Genomic DNA, 17,873 nt, shown 5'->3' with positions numbered 1-17,873 from the left:
ACCTGCGGGATGAGTGCAGGGAAACGGGAGTAAATCATTGTTGAACCACAATGTTCTGCAAGAACTCCTCGGACTCGACCAACTTCCTCACCTACCCTCATCCAAAGCGGCTTGTTCTTGTGACCTTGCAGTGTTCCGAGGTGGATGGAGCCACCTGGGATATGTGGTATTATCGCCGGAGGGCAAAGCTGTAAAAACTAACGTATTGCGACCGAAGTTACACTGCCTGCCAGACCTTATCTACTAAACCGAATAGGGAAAACACTCTCACTACGTTCCGATACCTTCTCTTCGAGAAATTTTACTGAACAAAGGGTACCTAATGATGCAGTGCTAGGATGGTGGCTCCGAAAGGTACAAGTGAGCGTGGAAGAAACGAGGCAACCATAAACGTGCCAGTTATGTACTAAACGGCGGACTACGCCACCGAGGCACAATAACAAATAGAGCCGAGGGAAGCAAAAGGACAAACAAGGAAGCACCGGCTGGCGCTGCCTTGTTCCCTTCCTCTCGTCTCCTCCCTCTCCTGCTGACAATTTGCATTCATTTTCGCTATCGCTGTTGTTTTGCTTTCCTTGTACCTTTCTCTTATACCATCATGCCTGTGATACGGAACGGCAGGACAGGCCCCGGGGCGCCTAAGCCTAAAGGAACCCGCGCAAAGTCAGGCTGTTATACTTGTAGGATCAGGCGCAAGGTAGGCGCTTTGCTTTGATTTCATGGGATCCAGCTCAGTTCGGCTGTTCTCTTGCTGTTGTGTTTCTTCATTACCTGCGATATCTGACCGTCACGGTATTGTGGCGCAACTCAGAAATGCGATGAGGCTCGCGACCATAACGGTCATTGCAACACCTGCGTTCGTCTCAGAGTACAATGCCTTGGATTCGGGGATAAACGACCAAAATGGCTCACCAAGGTCCTTATTTTCTCCATTTTCATTACTGTGGCGCTAAATGCATAATTGCAGTCTAAATGTGACGAAATACTATTGAAGATCAAACGGTTTCTTGCCGGCGGCTCCGTTCTCCCTAGACAATCGCGTCCCGATGTTTCGTACCTGATTTTGTGGGATGGCGACTCAGAGCCCGTTTCTTCTCCAAGCGACACTGTTGACGCTTACGACTTTGATCCTCTTCCCTACGAAAACTTTGTAGACGACTTTGGCCCAGGGCCGGTGGAGCTGGAGGGTCTTCTGACGCATTGGAGCAGAGGCTGTAAGTCAGTCACTTCATTATTCGCAAGCACTCACATAATATTTGATCCAGATAATTCAGATCTCTTGTTACCCCAGTCCCCACCATCCTCTTACAATCCCTCCCAATCGATTATACCCTATGACGTGGATCTGACCACAGATCTTTATAATACTAGTGAGGGCCACCGTTTCCATGCTAGTCATTGATCTGACAAGGATTCTAGTTTCCCTAAGCGTTCCCCCCTTTAGTATGATGGACGTCGAATCCAGGTTGTCTGATGCTCAACTCGACAAACGTTACACCGACATGGTTGTTGGCATGCAGTACCAATTTTCTGATGAGCGGACACGCTCCGAAATCTTACTCTCTATTCGAAGTCCCGGAAGTCATCAAGCGTCAACTCGCTTGCTGGCTTTCATCCACCAACGACGCCACATATCGCCTTTGTCTACCGCTTTACAGGATGACTATGCCCAGTCCCGTTACTCCGAGCTCATAGCAGCTCTCAATGACCCTCATTCTTACGACGACGACCAAGCGATGGCTTCATTGACAATGATATCTACTCTCCTCTTTGATGGTGGAATAGGTGACTGGGAATCTTGGTTGAACTTAGTCGCCAAATATGCCCATCTTCTACTCAACCAATATCAATCCCCCCAACACGCTCTCATCTTGTGTAACAAGAAGCAGGCTTTCCTCATCAAAGCGTGCATTTGGTTTGATGTCCTCGCATCTGTGACGACTCAGACCGACCCCAGCTTCCTCCATGTCACGCGGGAATTGTTCAACCCGTATGCTAGTGGCGTGTCAGACGTCAACAATCCCGGAAGCGACATGATGACGGTCATGGGATGCGAGAGTCGTGTCGTCTGGGCCCTAGCGGAGGTGTCAGCTCTTGCTGCTTGGAAACAGCAAGAAATCGATCAAGGCCGACTCAGCGTTATGGCTCTAGTTCAACGAGCTGAACCCATCTTCCAATGCCTCAATGAACCGCTGAACGCGTTCCATCAACCTGATTCGCGAAACCTGTGCTCCGAGGTGTTCCGGATGGCTACAAAGGTTTATTTGCTCTCTGTCGTAAATGGGGATTTCCCGGACGCCGAGGACATGGAAAAGGCTGTGCGGGAGGCTGTTCAACTGATGGCGACCGCGGATAACGCGGTCGTGAGAAGCACCGTGTTTGCGTTCTTCGTGTGTGGGTGTCTGACAAATGATGAGGATTTGAGGGCCATTTTGTACGAGCGGCTGAGGAGGGAAGGGAGTGTTGGGAATTGTGCTGCAGTCCTTACGTTGTTGGAGCAGGTTTTCACAGACCCGAGAAGGAAGCAGGACGGCGTCCCTTGGAGGCAGGCTCTCAGGAACAGCAACTTACTGCTGGTGTGAACGAATTTCATTTGTCGATCGAATCTCTTGTTTTGAATATCTAGTTGTAGCTTTTTGTATAGTCATCTTGTGTCGTTTTCTCGCTTTTCTTGCTTTCTTTGTTTTCTTGCTTGTAGTCGTAGACAACCAGTTATAGGTCTAGTACGTAGCCTTACGCTGCGGTATATATGACCTTTTTTTGTCTCATGAGATGGATAGGCCGCCAAACCGGTTCTCAAGTTTGCTCGACGGTGTGCGGATTCAAAAGAGTAAGGGTTCTTATTTCGCAGTGCTATCTGCGCGTGCATCTGTTTTCACTGAGTAACGGGGCGTTTGACTTAGTATGTGTGCTATTCGCTCAATGAAGCCTTCCAGGTCTGAGGATAGACTCGTGTGCACCACGAGGTAACGAGCTGGCCTGAAAGTAGCAACGCAAACACAGAGACATTCGAGACGGACCCGCTGCCCTGGTCATCGTATTATTCTACGAGGGAGGGTAGCAACAGGACGCGGTTGGGGAAAGACACAAGGAAGGCCCGGAAAATAGAAGGCTCAAAAGGGTGCAGGAGAGACAAATCACTGCTAAACTCCAATGCTCTTCAAGAACTCCTCAGTGAAATCGACCAACTTCCGTTGTCTATCCTCATCCAAAGCGGCTGGCGCTTGCGCTATCGCAATGTTCGGAGGGTAGATATAGGCACCCTGGGATATTTCCGGGTTATCGCGCGGTGCACAAGCTGCGAAAACTGATGTATATGCTCCTGTGGTCTGAGGATGCATCAGCAGCCCTGCCAGCCAGATCCAAAACGGAGGATACGGAAGACCTTTCAGGGATTGAATAGTGCCATCCTGAGAAACATGTAAGTTATCGTCCCACAAGCAGCCGCGGAAGAAGGACGAACACTTAGGATGGCACCTGGTTGCGTGATTAGTACCATTACTTTGGATTTTTCTTCAGAAAGGCGTCGCGCCAAGTCATTCGTCCACAGATGCATGGCGAGTTTTGAGTATTCTGTCAATATTTATGTAAGATGCGAATTGGCTTATGAGTGTGGCGCTTACTATAACGCTCGAAGGATGGCACTAGAGACCATTTAAATTGATGGTTCCACGCCTCTTTGGAGCCGTATTCTAGGTAGCTCACAAGGCTATGACCACCGGATCCGACCTATTTTACTTGAGTGAGCTAAGTTGCTTAAATGGCAGGGGATACACATGGCTCACATTGATTATTCGCACGTCGGCCCCATCCAGGGAGGTTGTTGATTCGAGAAGCTGGAGAAGACTTCTTGTAAATACGTAGGGTCCTAGGTAGCTGCAAGATAGGGTAAAGTAGATCAACAGCCCGAAGCGAGCGAGGCGAATAAAAGCGCAAACTTGACTGCCATGCTCTCCACAATCCCATCTGCATTCTCTTGGACCTTTCCGAGGCTGGCAATCCTAGAGCAGATCACATTGATCAATCAGTACTCATGCACCTGAGGTCAGATCACGGCCACGGACATTGCTGCGTTGTTTACTAAATGATGATGAGCATTAGAGGTGTTGTCACTCAATGATCGGCAGACAAACCCAAGATGTCAAGTCTCTTTTCCCGAGCAATGAAGCGTTCTGCCGATTCCTTTGCAGAATGAGGATCTTTGAGGTCGAGCTGATGCCAAATGACTTCCCCGAGACCAGATTCGCGTCCTTCTTTGTCAAGTCGTTCGATGGCTTCTTTCGCTCTGGTTTCATCTCGAGCAGCCATGTACACCTGATAAGACACGTTAGGTTTTCAAGTATTTCAACTGGATTTAATGAGCATTCACCTTTGCACCCATCCTCGCAAAGTGCTGCAATATAGCGAAGCCTATGCCTTTACTGTGAGAGTGACAGGAACCCGGTCAATCGGTTTTGAGATACAGGAAAGTAACCATACCTAGAGCCAGTTACTACCACCACTTTCCCAGATAGACTAGGAAGATCCTCTACAGGGTTGAAGGTTTTCGACGGAACGCCACCCATTGTGTGCAGTGATATATGATAGTCGAGGAGGAAGAGTAAGGCTCGGGAGACGTCATTTTGACTTCTCAGCCTTGGCCGAGATTGCCGATCGTTGTCATCTGAGACCATGGGATCACACGAAATCTCACGCGTGTCACGACAGATCAGTAGCAGAGCAACTTCGCGAGTTATGAATGGCCGCGTACAAAATTACCTGGCAAAGTGACGCGTCATTTCAAACGCGAGTGTCATTTTCAAGGAATATCAGACATACCAGATGCTGTATCGTATTGTGTTTCGTTTCCATTATTTCGGACGTATGAAGGACAACAGGAAGCTGCCATTATAGCCACATGAAGTACTGCGTCTGATGAGCGCTAGCTGCTGGAGTCAACAGCTGCATGTTCACACAGCCAATACAAAAACTACCGAACTGAAACAACGAAGTAGAGGTGTGGTCGAACATTGGATACTCATGCTTCGCTAAGATAGAAGATTGATCAGTATAAAGGTCAGCTGGAAACAACCAGATAGCCGGTGCTCACCCGAACAGTTCTTCTCTTCAGAGAAGTCGTCCATCCTTGAGGACTCCCATAAAGTCCATTTGCAGTCCTCATGTACTCCAGAATGGTCGGGAACATCGCTTCTACAAGCCCAGCAGAAACACAATCCGTCGCCTGACATGCGGTAGTCAGCTTACGATAATGCTTCCAAGGAGAAGAGTGACGGAGAGAAGAAACCCGTTTGGCGGGGATAGGATGACAACGACCTTTTGCGTCCGGCCAAGGATTTTTAACACTCCTTTGCAGGAAGATTCCAATAAGGATGCAGTGCATTGTTGATTTGGGATATAACAGCATTACTCTGTCGTGACAAGAAGATGTGTGCGTGTACAACACATGCATCAAGGTGCCTTCTTAGCCGAATGAGACTGATGAACTTATTCACTGGATGAACCAACACCGGAGTGAAATTCCGCTAGGCCAACAATCTAATTCTGCGCCGGTTGAAAGACAGTCAATTGTTGAAGATGATAAAAGCGCACCGAAGTTTTGGTCATGTTTGGCTATCACTGCAAATATCCTACTTATTTGACCTCTTGATCTCATCATTTAATGGTCTGAAACACTCGGTGGAGATTGCATCGCACGCTGGAAGGTTTGGGGATCTTTGAACAGCTTCTGAAAACTCCCACAGCGCTGTTTCGAATATGCCCGATTCGAACAAGGTACCCTCGAAAAGCGTTATTGGCTTCCGATTCAATAGTGATACGGAGCTGTTCGAGGGAGCTGCGATTAATTTTCTTCATCAAACGTTGGGTCTAAAAGAGCGCTTGGAATCTCCCATTGCCAACAGCTGAATGGCCCCCGCGACTCGTACCGCCATGCTTAACTTCATCCCAAAGGCAAGCGCTGCTTTTGCCATTTCCTTTGCGACCCTCTCACACATCCGACTGGAACGCCTAATCATTGAGGACGCTAATATCAAAGCCCCATGCTGGTTTTCCCGCAGAAGGAGTGATTTTTTTCATATCCCCGCCCAGATCCTCCGCGTCCTCCTCAAAGTCATCTTCGCTCCCATATGCGTTCTTATCCCACATGTCATCTTTGAGAATATCTCGAGCTACGTCAGAGACACTTGGGCCTTCGAACTCGCATCCACGCCTGACGCAGTACTGACTACCGCTCCAAGCGGTGGTACGGGAACTTACGCACCCACAGGTTCTACTCCACGGTGGCTGCTGAGCGTCCAAATCGTAGATGGTGCGATTGCAGGCGTACAACAAGTCGCCTGGTCGGAGGAGGTTAGGAACCAGGGTTACACCGCTCTCAGCTATCCAATGGATAGCGCATACGTATTATTCCAGGAAGCCGGCCTTACCGTAGAGACTCCGCCGACAGAGAAGCGTCGGTTTACATTGAAGGACCGAAAACGCATCGCTGAAAGACTCCTCATCGAGTATTCTTCTGCGAGTCATGACGCAGGCAACCGTATCGAGTTTATATGGCTGGACGAATTCTGTTTGTCCGACATTACACAGCCGGAGGATAGCCCAGAAAGATCCAAAGAGCTCGGTCGTCTTGCTGATATCTTTCGCAATGCGGCCCAGGTTGCTGTCTTCTGTCATGAGGAGAATTGCGACCATACCTCCACCACGTGCATCTGGGGCACGCGCCTCTTCACTATCGGTGAGATCCTCCATGCCTCGGCGGTCATCCGCCTTACCAGGCAACAACAACAGGGTCGCTCGCTTCCCCTGAGGACTTATGCATATCGGGAGACTGCTCGTGCTTTTCGCGAGAAGATGCAGACTCAGGCTGCGTATGATAACCGTTGGCATTTGTACGCCATCATGCAACACTCGACCAATGCCGGATCGGTTTTTTGGCAGAATGCCATTCACGCACTCGTAGTTGAAGCTATCACTCGAGACCTTGCGGGAGGATTTGGGGAACACAAGTACCTCGGGAAGGCATTGAATGGATTGTTACCTCGCCGGGCGCGGCTCGAGGATCTGAAAGGAGAAGATGGATGGACAGATCTTGCTTGGTTGTTGGAGTTGAACCAAGGATTTTACAATGCGGCGAGCTTGGCGGCGGTGTGCACTTTGGGGGAAGGCGGCTGGCTGGGTCCTCCTATTCGACCTCTAGCAGGGAACGAACGACTAGAACCCATTGTCCATGCGTTTCCGGTACGAGTGACAGACGGCATGGGGATCATAACACCGCTGTGTATCATCGGAAGTCAGACGGTAGGGCTGCGAGGTTCCTTAGAAAGAGATCCCTTTGGGCTCTACAACAACAAGGACATGCGCGGGCTCAGATGGCTGTCTTGGTGCCTCCTCATCCTGTCATGGGTCATTGGATTGGCTATGATCAGCACAGGCTGGTTTGTTTTCCCAGCAGTTTTTTATATCAGCTCCTGCGTATTCACCATCTTTGAAAGGCAGTCGGAACGATATACTTGCAGCGTGATGGGTGGATATTCCTCGACGACAGCATCTGGGGATCTGAACCTCAGCACCGCCTTGGTATGCAAGACCCGAAACTCGCGGAGCTTATCGAGTGGGGAGACCACCAGCTCATCCCAAATTGGAGCCAGCCCGATGACACCGAGAAGAAACGGGCCAAAGGGACCTTATTGGACTTGAATAACAGGGTGATGATGAAAGTCATTGTGTCGAATAAGCCCGACGTCGCGTCGCACAAGCCCAACGCCCTGATTGCACTTGCGATCCATGGCAGCGGGGTGACGTGCATGCTTGCGAACCGGACAGAGGATCTGAACGACATCGTGAGAAAGGTTGGTATGTGCAACGTCCCGCCGTATATACTGGCACAGACAGTACGCTCTGGCACGTTGTGTATCGGCATTCCTTCAGAAAATACGAAGAGGTGAGTGTTGCATTTCTATGTTGTCGAGGTGCTTTGGACTAACCCATAGCAGCGGAACCATATCGCTCCCGTAAACATGATCTTTCTTCTTGAACCTATGTTGCTAGCTCACCGGTGTGTTACCGAATTTCCGGCCTACGTATCCTGTCACCTATCCACATGGACCTTCTTCAAGTTTACTAGTATGATATTTACGGACTCTGTTCACTCGCTAGTTAGCGAAATATCATCATTATGACTTGGTAACCCTTTTGCCTAAATAATACAGGCACAAGAAGCACCGTCATTTCCGAGTCCTACACGGACGAAGCCACTCGAGATCGCTGTGATGTGGAGGTTTGATGAAGGAACGAGCCGGACTGTAAATGGAAAATTAGATGTGACTTCAATTAGAGATCTACTTTCTCGCACAGCATTAATATCCAGGGCACTGCGTTTCATTAAGTAGTGCTAGCCGCCAACAGCTGCATATCCCCACAGCCAACACAAAACTATCGAACTGAAACATCGAAGTAGTAGAGGTGTGGCAAAGCATCAAACACCCGTGCTTCGCTAAGATAGAAAATTGATCAGTACAGAAGCCGACAATCAGATAGTTGGTGCTCACCCGAACAGTTCTTCTCTTCAAAGCAGTCGTCCTAATAGAATGGGCTTCTGGATGCGTAGGATGAAGACCCACATTGGACGCGCCATCTTTGATGACTTTGGATATCCATTCGTAGTCCCTATGTTCCCCAGCAGGATCGGGAAGCATCGCTTCTACAAGTCCCACAGAAACACAATCCGTAGCCTGACATACAGCAGTCAGCTTGCAGAGCAGACTTCCCCCAGTCTCCAAAGGAGTGTTGGCTGAATATGCAGGAAGTGCATCAGTGAACCTGGATAGCACTTCCACGATAATGCTTCCGAAGAGAAGCGCGGCGGAGAGGAGAAACCCATTTGATGGGGATAGGATAGCGATGACCTTTTGCGACCAACCAAGGATTTTCAATGCTCCGTTGCAGGAAGATTCCAATACGGATGCATTGTTTCTCGAGAGAGGCACGGCGGCATCCTCGAGGTTGATGTACTCCACGCCACGATTCTTCTTCGTTGCCGGTTCATGCGCGACGACTAGAATATGATTTGTGGTCATGCCGGTATGCAAGGCATAAAATCTGGGCTTTTTGACGATCCTAGGAGGAAGAGTGGTGGGATATGCCCATGCTACCACACCCTCCAACACCCTAACAATCAAGCCGAGTAGGATGATCCACCCCTCCCTCTCCTGCCCTCCCACGAATCCGTATACCGCAAGCCCTAGCTGAATAGCAAGCGCCATTACTATGACCGTATGCCGCCACGAGAGGCGCGAAGAATAACCAACTTCCTTGAGATACAACAGCGTTACTCCGTTGCGACACGAGGAGGTACGGGTGTACAACGCGTGCATCCAGGGTGCCTGGATTTCCCTGGTAGCTCCAGACAACATGTCTGTCAGCTTGAGGTGAGGGATATTCGTACTATCGGGTGCATCCGTGAGCGAATCGGTATCCCATCCCATGTACAATGGCATGGGCAGATAGCCGCAGGCGGGACGAAGACGGAACGCAAGTCCTGTCTTGTTTTGTGGGACGACTTGCGCTGCAAGTTCGACATAGTTGGCCATTGTGGAAGAATCGGTAGAAAGCATCCGGCTAGCAGACGGTCCCATTGATACTACTGTTGGTGTTGCGAGCAATAAGAACCTATTTAGACGTGTGAATCTTCGATGAACGCAACCATCATTCAATTCTTCACTGGATGATCCAGCGCTGGAATGTAATTCTAGGCCAAGGGGCCGCACATCCGACTGAATGAGTACGATCTGATTCTGTGACGGGAGGATGGTTGATCATTGCAAGAAAACGATGACTTTGAAAGCATGTGGCGATTAACCGGTAACCTTTGGATTAGTTGTTACCTCGCCGGGCGCAGCTTGAGGACCTGAAAAGAGAAAACGGGTAGACAGATCTTGGTTGTAGGAGCTGAACCGGTCGGCGGTGAATATACAACGCGATTGAGCTTGGCAGCAGTTGGCTCATTTAGCACTGCCGAAAAGGAGCCGAAGCGGAGTTCAAATGCGTACATAGAATGGGGTTAGGGTTACCTGATTTACAATAATTCAGAAAGTTGATCCTCGACGTCGACGAATGCTTACTGTCTTCACGCGTCTTCGATGTCGCCGCTCTCTCTTTCCGACCTTATTCAGAAAATTCACTGTACTTGCCTTTGAAAGCTCTGCAGACGACACTTGCGCCGCTGTAGTTACCTCTGACCGCCAGATTCTTTCCAATGTGGTCATAAAGCAACACCACCTGTGCGTGACGATGCCATCTCTTCCTTATTTTCCTGACTTTCAACAGGAACGAAAAATGGGGTGGAATTCATCCTGCGGCTGCAGTCATGGAGCACCAGGCAAACATGGTATCGTGGTTAGTCCTTCTAATGGTGGGCAAAGACTGACCTGTTCGTAGCCAGTCGCAGCCAAAAGGGCACTTGCAGAAGCGAATGTGGATATGTCAGGCATCGATGGAATTGCGTTTACCAGGGGTCCGGGTATGTCCTATCAAGTCTTGAGAAACCAATTTGCTCATGCTCATACTCATACACAGGTATGGGAATCTGCCTAAGCGTGGCTTGCAATGCTGCAAAAACACTCGCAGCTGTGACAGGAAAACCTCTAGTTGGCGTTCATCACATGGTTCGTAATCCAGCATGTCTATCGCTTGTATTAACTCTCAGATCCAGTTTAGCAAGCGCACGCTCTGACGCCTCTTCTCACCTCTTGGCCTGACATCCCGACATTTCCCTTCCTCAGTCTCCTCATATCGGGTGGACATACACTTCTTCTCCTAGCGAACTCGGTCGACTCATTTCGAATCCTTGCTACTACCCGAGACGAGAGCATCGGGCGCACATTTGACAAAGTCACGCGAGAGCTAGGGTTGGGCTGGGCAGGCCCGTCATTGGAGAAGTTTTGTAACCAGGATATCGAGAGCAAGACTCCCGAAGACTTTAGCCCGTTCAGTAACGCCATGCCTGGTGAAATGGGATTTTCATATTCCGGCTATCATTCCCAGGTCGAGCGCTTTGTTCACAGACGTGGCGGTGTTGGGAATATAGCCCTCGAGGAAAAGGTCGCTGTTGCCAGAGCTTTCCAAGAGGCCGTCGTCGACCACTTAGAGTCGAAGCTGATGCTTGGTATCAAGCAATGCTTTCGCGAGGGTATTCCTATACAACATGTCATCATCAGTGGCGGGGTTGCGAGTAACTCGTACCTACGGGCGAGGTAAACTGCACTTGTTTGATAATTGGACCATATTTGCTGACCGTAATTCAGATTAACACAAATGTTAAGCAACGCTCCCATCAATGGAAGACTTACCCTACAGTATCCTCCGCCTTCTCTTTGCACAGGTACGCTGAACCTTCGTACTCTCCACTGTCCCTACGATCTAACCTTGCCTAGATAATGCCGTAATGGTTGCTTGGGCTTCTATGCATCGATTCCTTGCTGGCGACCATGATGACTTTTCACTGAATCCCGTCACTAAATGGAGCATAGAGGAGCTAAACACCAAGGACCCTCGGGCCACGTCCATTTAGTGGTCAGCAAAAAGTATTACAAGATATATAATTATCCAGATATTGAGTACCAGCTCATCAATTGTTAGTATTAATTAGTCTGCATTTTCCGAACTCTTCCACCTTTTCGTTAAACAGGCTTCCCCAAGCCATGATGGCTTAGTCGAAAAGGTCGTCTATGGTGGCTTCACGACGACTATCCTTTATTAAAGTTCTCTTGGAACAGGTGGTGCGGATTGATAATCCTGCGTCTTATTCCTCGGCATGCGATTGCAATCTTTTAACGTTTGCCCTATGTCGGAACTCATAAAAGTGAAGATGAATCCCCTGTTCGTTGCAGGCATTTCACTCCGTGACAAGTCTACGTACCCGGCGAGCGCCAGGCCATGGGAGAGAGCGGGTTCATATTAGTTAACACATTCTTGAGCTTCAGGAAATGGGGTGGTAAAGACGTACATCGTCGTAGTCACCTCCTGCCGGCAGAGCGAGTAATACCAGTCTGCCGATAGCCAAGCCTGTCCTTTTTTCAATGACGTCCATGGTATCAATGTGAATGCCGCGGTAGCTTTGTTTACCTTCTTTGTTCACCGCCGTAGAAGTTAAAACTTTACTGCGTGATGCCGTGTCAAAACACGCCCAGGTTCTAAGTTGAGTAGAAAGGCTACTTCTTTTTGTGGTCCTGGTTACCAAAGGCCAGTGCATCGATATCATTAGTCATTACACGGTCAACAATTCAGTCGCGCTGATTCAGCTTCGGTTTCGATCTTTGCTTGTCTCATACGCTGGCGTTGATTCCTATCCTGTGTTGCGCGGCATCTGCGAGAGACGCGTAAGCCAAGTCGTGTCGAATCCTCTGGAGGGCATCCTTAATATCCAGAGGTATTTATCTTGGACCCATCTACCACCACGAGTTGAGAAATAGGCCGAGGCGGGGCCGCCTTTTTCAAATTAGCACACGAGAAGCGGTCTCTTGAAGATTAAGAGGCTAGAGCTGAAATTCAGGACATACAGTATATAACTATAGATTTTAGACACAGAAAGCTTATTTTTCTAAAGTCGCGCATATTTGGGGTGAAAGGCACTAGACAGTGTAGAGGAGATAAGCATGCTATCAAAACTCTTCCCAATGGCTTTGGGTCTAAATCGCAGAGCATGGGGGTCAGCTGCGGGCCGGGGGGTAACACGATCTGTCACATCACATGATCGTGTCAGCGCGACTTTTACATACGCGTCACAGTGGCCGTGCGAAGATATTTCTACGTCTTTCTTTCTTTCTTTATCTCCTTCACCACCATGCCTGCTTTCCAGCCCATCCAAAGCAACGGAAAGCGGAAATCTGACCAACAGGAGTCTCAAAGTCGCAAACGTCAAGCATTGGATACAGGAACTGCTGGCAGTTCTGAATACTGGATGGTTCAATGGTGAGGGACTTGTCCACTGTCATCAATACTGGAGACTAATAAGAACTACGTAGGAGAAACCATCAGAGCAAGAAACACAAAACATGGGAGGGAGATGGCGTCCTCGTTGTTGAAGGATCGCAGGCCACTCTCTTTGATACGGATGGAAAGCAGTGCGTCTCTTCACATTTCTTCTTTTTTGTCAATATTCAAAGAGATATCGTAGGCTAGGGCAGGCCGCACGCCCAGCTTCACTTTACGAAGGGCTAGAAATGAGCATCGGTGGGAAGGATGTCGGTCTGGAATGTCCCACGACTCGAGCAGAATACCGTTCCGGCACATGTTTCGGTCAAGCGTCTGCTGTCTCTGCGCCACTAGTGGCTTCCACTGGTCCCTCAAAGGCTTTTGCACCACTCAAACTGTCGACACTACCACGGCCGAAACCTGTTTCGATGGAGAAGAAAGGCATACCTCTGGAACAAGTCGATCTTCTTTCAACGCCGTGCAAATCCCCAACCAAGGAGAACATTGTAAGTCAAGAAAGTCACTGGACCGCAAATTGGAGGAAGGTGGGTAACAAGAAGAACTGGGAGGGCGATGCCTTTGTCTCGCATACCGGAAAAATAGTCACCTTCATTTCGGAGACAGGCAAAAAGTAAGCCATTGGCTCGAGACCGCGAGAACGGATTTAATTAGTTATAGACTTTCTACGTCGGCATGGAAAGGTACCCCATTACAAAGTGGACAAACGCTCTATTTTGGCGGCAAGGAAGTGCAACTTCTTAGTCAGGTTTCTCTCTCCGAGCTGCCTAGTCACTCTGGAGATGTCAATACTCCCACAAATCTGCGGCCTCTTGCTCTTTCAGGAGCGAGCGAAAGTGTCAAGAAGTTTGCCACTCCTCTGTCGACAGGCGGTGTTTCCCCGGCGACCTTTTATGGATCTGTGAAGAAGCCCGCCAAGCCACTGTAAGTCCGGTATACTTAGAGCTACTTTTTCTCACCCTACATAGGCATGATCCTGACGCAGAAGGTGCGATAGTCATGAAGGCTCCGACCAAGGAACACATTCAAAAATATAACAAGAAGTATGTCTTCTCTCAAACTTCATTCCCCGGTCCCTGTTTATCGCACCTGCAGGAATGGAGCTATCGTGCCTGTCGTCCTTGATCCCGTCATCGCCAGTAAATTACGACCTCATCAAATTGAAGGTACAGTTCTCTTCTCTCGTCCAAACGTTTAGTCTTCAACATACATCTAGGTGTGAAATTCATGTATGAATGTGTTATGGGCCTTCGGAAACACGAAGGTAGAGGGTGCATACTTGCAGATGAAATGTACGTCCATATCATACGCCCTTTTTACCATGTTTAAACACATATCCAGGGGTTTGGGGAAGACCTTGCAGGTAGAGCAAGTTGGTCGTGTCATCATTGCTATGATCTAACATCTCTCTTTCGCAGACGATCAGTTTGGTTTGGACGCTGTTGAGTAAGGCACCGAATGGGTTATATTCCGCTTTGCTAAATTCCTATTAGGACAAAACCCCTACTCTGGCACGGGCCCGGTGGTCGAAAAGGTCTTGATCGTCTGCCCCGTTTCATTGATAAACGTCAGTATAGGTGTCTGATTTTCTTTCTTTTTCTCATCAAACGCAAATAGAACTGGAAAGCCGAGTTCTACAAGTGGCTAGGTAGAGACAGAGTGGGAGTGACCGTTTGCGATAAGGAGAAGAACGCGGTTCCCGTGTTCATCAATTCGTATGCCTTTGAAAGCATCTCAAAATCCCGCAACGCTCACTTATTCCGTAGAAAACCTCAAAAGGTCTTGATAATCGGGTACGAACGACTTCGTACCGTAATGTAAGCAATCCCCTGTTGGCTCTCTCTACACTGAGTCTTGACACTATCCCAAGAAAAACCTTGTCCGCTTGCGTGTAAATATATATTTTACTGCGCTTTCAACGAAATGATAACGAATATGTGCAGGCCACCAATCGGGTTAATCATATGCGACGAAGGTATGTCGCTTTGTTCTAAAACACGTTGTAGACTTTAACTGTTGTACAGGACACCGGTTAAAATCTGCTAACAACAAAACTACCACAATGTTTGACGCTTTGCGGACGCCCAGAAGAATAATCCTCTCCGGTACACCTATTCAGAACGATTTGGGCGAGTTTCATGCGATGGTATGTGATACAATGGCTGAGAACTCTCTCGAAACTAATGCTTCGTGCAGGCTGACTTTTGCAACCCTGGACTACTCGGTTAGATTTATGCTCTATTGGTAACAAGGACAAGTCTTGATGCATGATGGATCTACAGATGAATACAGCGTGTTCCGTCGCATCTACGAGGCGCCTATTCTGAAAAGTCGCGCACCAGACTGTACACCAAAGGATACAGAAGTTGGAGAAGCACGTCTGGCACAGGTGCTTTGCTTTCTGTTTCTGTTGAGGTTAATACAACGCTGACAATGTAATCAGCTGATGTCAGTCGCCAAGAGTTTCGTTTTACGAAGAGAAGCAAAAATTCTTGGAAACTATCTACCGCCGAAACGTAAGGGGATCTAACGCTTCTTTTGTACTCGCTTAACATCCCACGTCGGCAGACGAATATGTTGTTTTCGTTACGCCTACGACCCTTCAGGTGTCTATATTCTCGAAACTCCTACAACCCGACAAATTGGATGATCTTGTACAAGGATCCACGGCCGAGTCATTGGCCCTCATGAACTTACTAACGAAAGTTAGCAATAGTCCCATCCTTCTCAAGGCTACAGCCGACAAGGAAGGGTCTGGTGGTGAGCAAGCCAACACCATACGAAAGCGGAGTGTAAGGGAAGCCCTCGACTGTATTCCTGACACGGCCCAACTCGACGACATGTCACTAAGTGGTGGGTTTTACTTTCTTTATCTCCACAACGTCATCTGTACTGAAAATACAACAGGAAAATTGTTGGCTTTGTCTCGTCTGCTAGGGCACATTAAAGACGTGAGTTCAGCTTCCAATCCGATGGGATAGCCCCTTAACCACTCATTAGACGACGGAGGAGAAATGTGTTCTAGTTTCTCACTACACGTCCACTCTCAACATTCTCGAAGCATACTGCAAGAAGATGCACTATAGCTACTATCGACTCGATGGGTAAGGGTTGACCATTTCATCTACATCTTATCTAATGCATGCGTAAAGGCAAACACCAACAGCTAAACGTCAAGAATATGTCAACACATTCAACAAGACAAGTCAGACTAGCAGCTGTGCGTATAATGTTCATACTTGGGTTCCAAGAAAAACATGACCTAATTGGTTTTCAGTCATTTTCTTGCTGAGTTCGAAGGCAGGAGGTGTCGGGATCAATCTTATTGGTGAACTCCCTCTCTCACCGCTTGAATGTCATACTAATTTTCTTTTCAAGGCGGGTCTAGACTATGTTTGATTGACTCGGACTGGAATCCAAGGTTAGTTGCACACTAGTCACCTCGTGCATCAGTCGTACTAATTGGGCACTAAGTCATGACTTGCAGTCAATGGCAAGATGTCACCGGTACGTGCTTTCCTTTTAGGTTTTTTTTGGGTATTTAACAGCTTCCACAGGGACGGCCAGAAGAGACCTGTCTACATATACAGATTCTTGACAGCAGGTACCATTGACGGTGAGAAACTCTCTCCTCGTTTGAATCTTAGCATTTACATCGTGTTCAGAAAAGATATACCAGCGCCAAGTTACCAAACTAGGCTTGAGCAACTGTAAGCAACCTGTATTCCCTCATACAGCAAATTCTCACTGACCCACTCCCAGCTCTCATGGGATCAGTATGTATCCCCATTGTATCAGTGTCAGCTTTGATCGGTTCAATTTGACTTGACAGGCCTCCGGTTCCTCCAAGAGCGACTCGTTTACCCGAAAAGACGTTTGTAACCTACTTTGGTTTCAATAACTTGAGTTGAAATGTTTCCAGCTTCGCGACATCTTCCGGATCCACCCAGACACGCTCTGCAACACCCACGAACTCCTCGAGTGCCCTTGCGATGTTCAGTCTGTAGCATCGTCTTCTCAACCCGAACTCAGCCCAGAATCGGATGATGACGATTCCGACTCTGAGTCGCATAAAGGCTTCATGGTAGCATCCCAGGTCAGCGTGAGCAAGCTGAATAAGATGGATAAAGCTGTACGTTATACTCCTCGGTATTTTTGCGTGGCCTTCCACTTCCTCCTTTCCATAGTACGCACAGAAGAAGAAGGAGGGTCTGGCGGCCCTTGGTGAATGGAAGCACATCAACTGCATGGGCAGCGATAACCACACAGATATCCAAGACAATATCCTCCGAGAAATAATGCATGTTCCCGAACCCAAGCTAAGGAAGGACTCGCAGTCGCGGACACAGCGTCTGATAGCCCAGTTGGATACAGTTGGGGCGAATGGCATACGTGGGGTTCCTGGTGGTACCATCTCGTTCCTCTTCCAGAAGAGTACTGAGGGAGCCGGCTCGGGCGGCCCAAATTTCGAGGTCTAAATTGTTGCAATATATCAAGACTTACGGACATTTCTTTAGACAGCAATTGTATAGTACATACACATTCCAGCAGTGCTTCGTTGTATATTGTAACGATATCTTACGCATACATTTAATTGATATAGTCATGACTTCCCAACCCTAGCACTACCAGGTGGGTAGCCATTTATTATCTCCGGGCTAATGAACTTAACATGCGAATAATTTCGGTACCGGTGTCAACAACATCATCGCGACCGGCTATTTCACAAGTGTTGATTATGAGTACATCTTCGATGAATTGGAAGATGTGCAAGATATTGTGACCATACGAACCTCGCTCCAGTGTCGTATGGCTGACGTAGGTATTTGTGAGTTTTAACCCAAGCACAGTGTGCACTTGGGACTGCCGCCCTCAGTCTATCTATC

The 17,873-nt window shown here is 48.4% G+C and overlaps 7 protein-coding genes across 7 annotated transcripts; 5 read left to right on the top strand and 2 right to left on the bottom strand.

Moving 5' to 3' along the window:
- The first annotated feature begins 493 nt into the window (after positions 1–493).
- On the top strand, positions 494–2,780 carry EV420DRAFT_1498426 (fungal-specific transcription factor domain-containing protein). The gene is made up of 5 exons (XM_060470960.1): positions 494–697; positions 812–916; positions 968–1,214; positions 1,266–1,370; positions 1,420–2,780. The coding sequence occupies exons 1-5, from the start codon at positions 599–601 to the stop codon at positions 2,580–2,582; spliced, it is 1,719 nt and encodes a 572-aa protein (XP_060339898.1). The 5' UTR covers positions 494–598; the 3' UTR covers positions 2,583–2,780.
- A 363-nt stretch (positions 2,781–3,143) lies between these two features.
- EV420DRAFT_1634530 (NAD-P-binding protein) lies at positions 3,144–4,565 on the bottom strand (the record flags this gene model as incomplete). Its single annotated transcript, XM_060476328.1, has 9 exons — positions 3,144–3,410; positions 3,464–3,573; positions 3,624–3,729; positions 3,786–3,876; positions 3,939–4,001; positions 4,065–4,080; positions 4,134–4,314; positions 4,370–4,421; positions 4,480–4,565. 9 exons carry the CDS (start codon positions 4,563–4,565, stop codon positions 3,144–3,146), a joined length of 972 nt encoding a protein of 323 aa, XP_060339897.1.
- Positions 4,566–5,928: 1,363 nt separating this feature from the next.
- On the top strand, positions 5,929–6,378 carry EV420DRAFT_1257094 (uncharacterized protein; the record flags this gene model as incomplete). Its single annotated transcript, XM_060466815.1, has 1 exon — positions 5,929–6,378. A coding segment is annotated over one exon (450 nt), but the record flags the coding sequence as incomplete, so codon positions are not given.
- A 6-nt stretch (positions 6,379–6,384) lies between these two features.
- EV420DRAFT_1257440 (uncharacterized protein) lies at positions 6,385–7,695 on the top strand (the record flags this gene model as incomplete). Its single annotated transcript, XM_060466833.1, has 2 exons — positions 6,385–6,455; positions 6,519–7,695. 2 exons carry the CDS (start codon positions 6,385–6,387, stop codon positions 7,693–7,695), a joined length of 1,248 nt encoding a protein of 415 aa, XP_060339895.1.
- A 778-nt stretch (positions 7,696–8,473) lies between these two features.
- On the bottom strand, positions 8,474–9,587 carry EV420DRAFT_1634528 (uncharacterized protein; the record flags this gene model as incomplete). The annotated part of the gene is made up of 2 exons (XM_060476327.1): positions 8,474–8,491; positions 8,547–9,587. The coding sequence occupies 2 exons, from the start codon at positions 9,585–9,587 to the stop codon at positions 8,474–8,476; spliced, it is 1,059 nt and encodes a 352-aa protein (XP_060339894.1).
- Positions 9,588–10,087: 500 nt separating this feature from the next.
- On the top strand, positions 10,088–11,770 carry EV420DRAFT_89826 (glycoprotease family-domain-containing protein). The gene is made up of 7 exons (XM_060483924.1): positions 10,088–10,277; positions 10,324–10,384; positions 10,435–10,516; positions 10,573–10,661; positions 10,714–11,249; positions 11,301–11,377; positions 11,430–11,770. Exons 1-7 carry the CDS (start codon positions 10,111–10,113, stop codon positions 11,564–11,566), a joined length of 1,149 nt encoding a protein of 382 aa, XP_060339893.1. The 5' UTR covers positions 10,088–10,110; the 3' UTR covers positions 11,567–11,770.
- A 1,068-nt stretch (positions 11,771–12,838) lies between these two features.
- On the top strand, positions 12,839–17,744 carry EV420DRAFT_1663170 (SNF2 family N-terminal domain-containing protein; the record flags this gene model as incomplete). Its single annotated transcript, XM_060478944.1, has 31 exons — positions 12,839–12,966; positions 13,020–13,118; positions 13,172–13,600; positions 13,648–13,911; positions 13,956–14,030; positions 14,083–14,153; positions 14,204–14,279; positions 14,329–14,350; positions 14,406–14,433; positions 14,481–14,554; positions 14,605–14,702; positions 14,754–14,804; positions 14,858–14,878; positions 14,931–14,962; positions 15,012–15,133; positions 15,184–15,211; positions 15,270–15,376; positions 15,431–15,503; positions 15,556–15,840; positions 15,895–15,938; positions 15,988–16,091; positions 16,140–16,207; positions 16,265–16,315; positions 16,366–16,408; positions 16,462–16,494; positions 16,545–16,603; positions 16,653–16,697; positions 16,750–16,763; positions 16,820–16,861; positions 16,910–17,119; positions 17,175–17,744. The coding sequence occupies 31 exons, from the start codon at positions 12,839–12,841 to the stop codon at positions 17,463–17,465; spliced, it is 3,087 nt and encodes a 1,028-aa protein (XP_060339892.1). The 3' UTR covers positions 17,466–17,744.
- Between the last annotated feature and the right edge of the window lie 129 nt (positions 17,745–17,873).

The sequence above is a fragment of the Desarmillaria tabescens genome, assembly GCF_030435595.1.
Source record: "Desarmillaria tabescens strain CCBAS 213 chromosome Unknown EV420scaffold_1, whole genome shotgun sequence".
Classification (NCBI taxonomy): Eukaryota; Fungi; Basidiomycota; class Agaricomycetes; order Agaricales; family Physalacriaceae; genus Desarmillaria; species Desarmillaria tabescens.
This window is presented reverse-complemented; position numbering and strand designations above follow the sequence as displayed.

What these genes read in the sequence shown, in the direction of transcription:
- EV420DRAFT_1498426 (XM_060470960.1), top strand. Translation starts at nt 599, where the DNA reads ATGCCTGTGATACGGAACGGCAGGACAGGCCCCGGGGCGCCTAAGCCT. An exon ending in GACGCATTGGAGCAGAGGCT is followed by an intron (nt 1,215 to 1,265) that starts GTAAGTCAGTCA and finishes TATTTGATCCAG; the next exon opens with ATAATTCAGATCTCTTGTTA. An exon ending in CACAGATCTTTATAATACTA is followed by an intron (nt 1,371 to 1,419) that starts GTGAGGGCCACC and finishes CAAGGATTCTAG; the next exon opens with TTTCCCTAAGCGTTCCCCCC.
- EV420DRAFT_89826 (XM_060483924.1), top strand. Translation starts at nt 10,111, where the DNA reads ATGCTTACTGTCTTCACGCGTCTTCGATGTCGCCGCTCTCTCTTTCCG. An exon ending in GTCATAAAGCAACACCACCT is followed by an intron (nt 10,278 to 10,323) that starts GTGCGTGACGAT and finishes GACTTTCAACAG; the next exon opens with GAACGAAAAATGGGGTGGAA. An exon ending in AACTCGTACCTACGGGCGAG is followed by an intron (nt 11,250 to 11,300) that starts GTAAACTGCACT and finishes ACCGTAATTCAG; the next exon opens with ATTAACACAAATGTTAAGCA.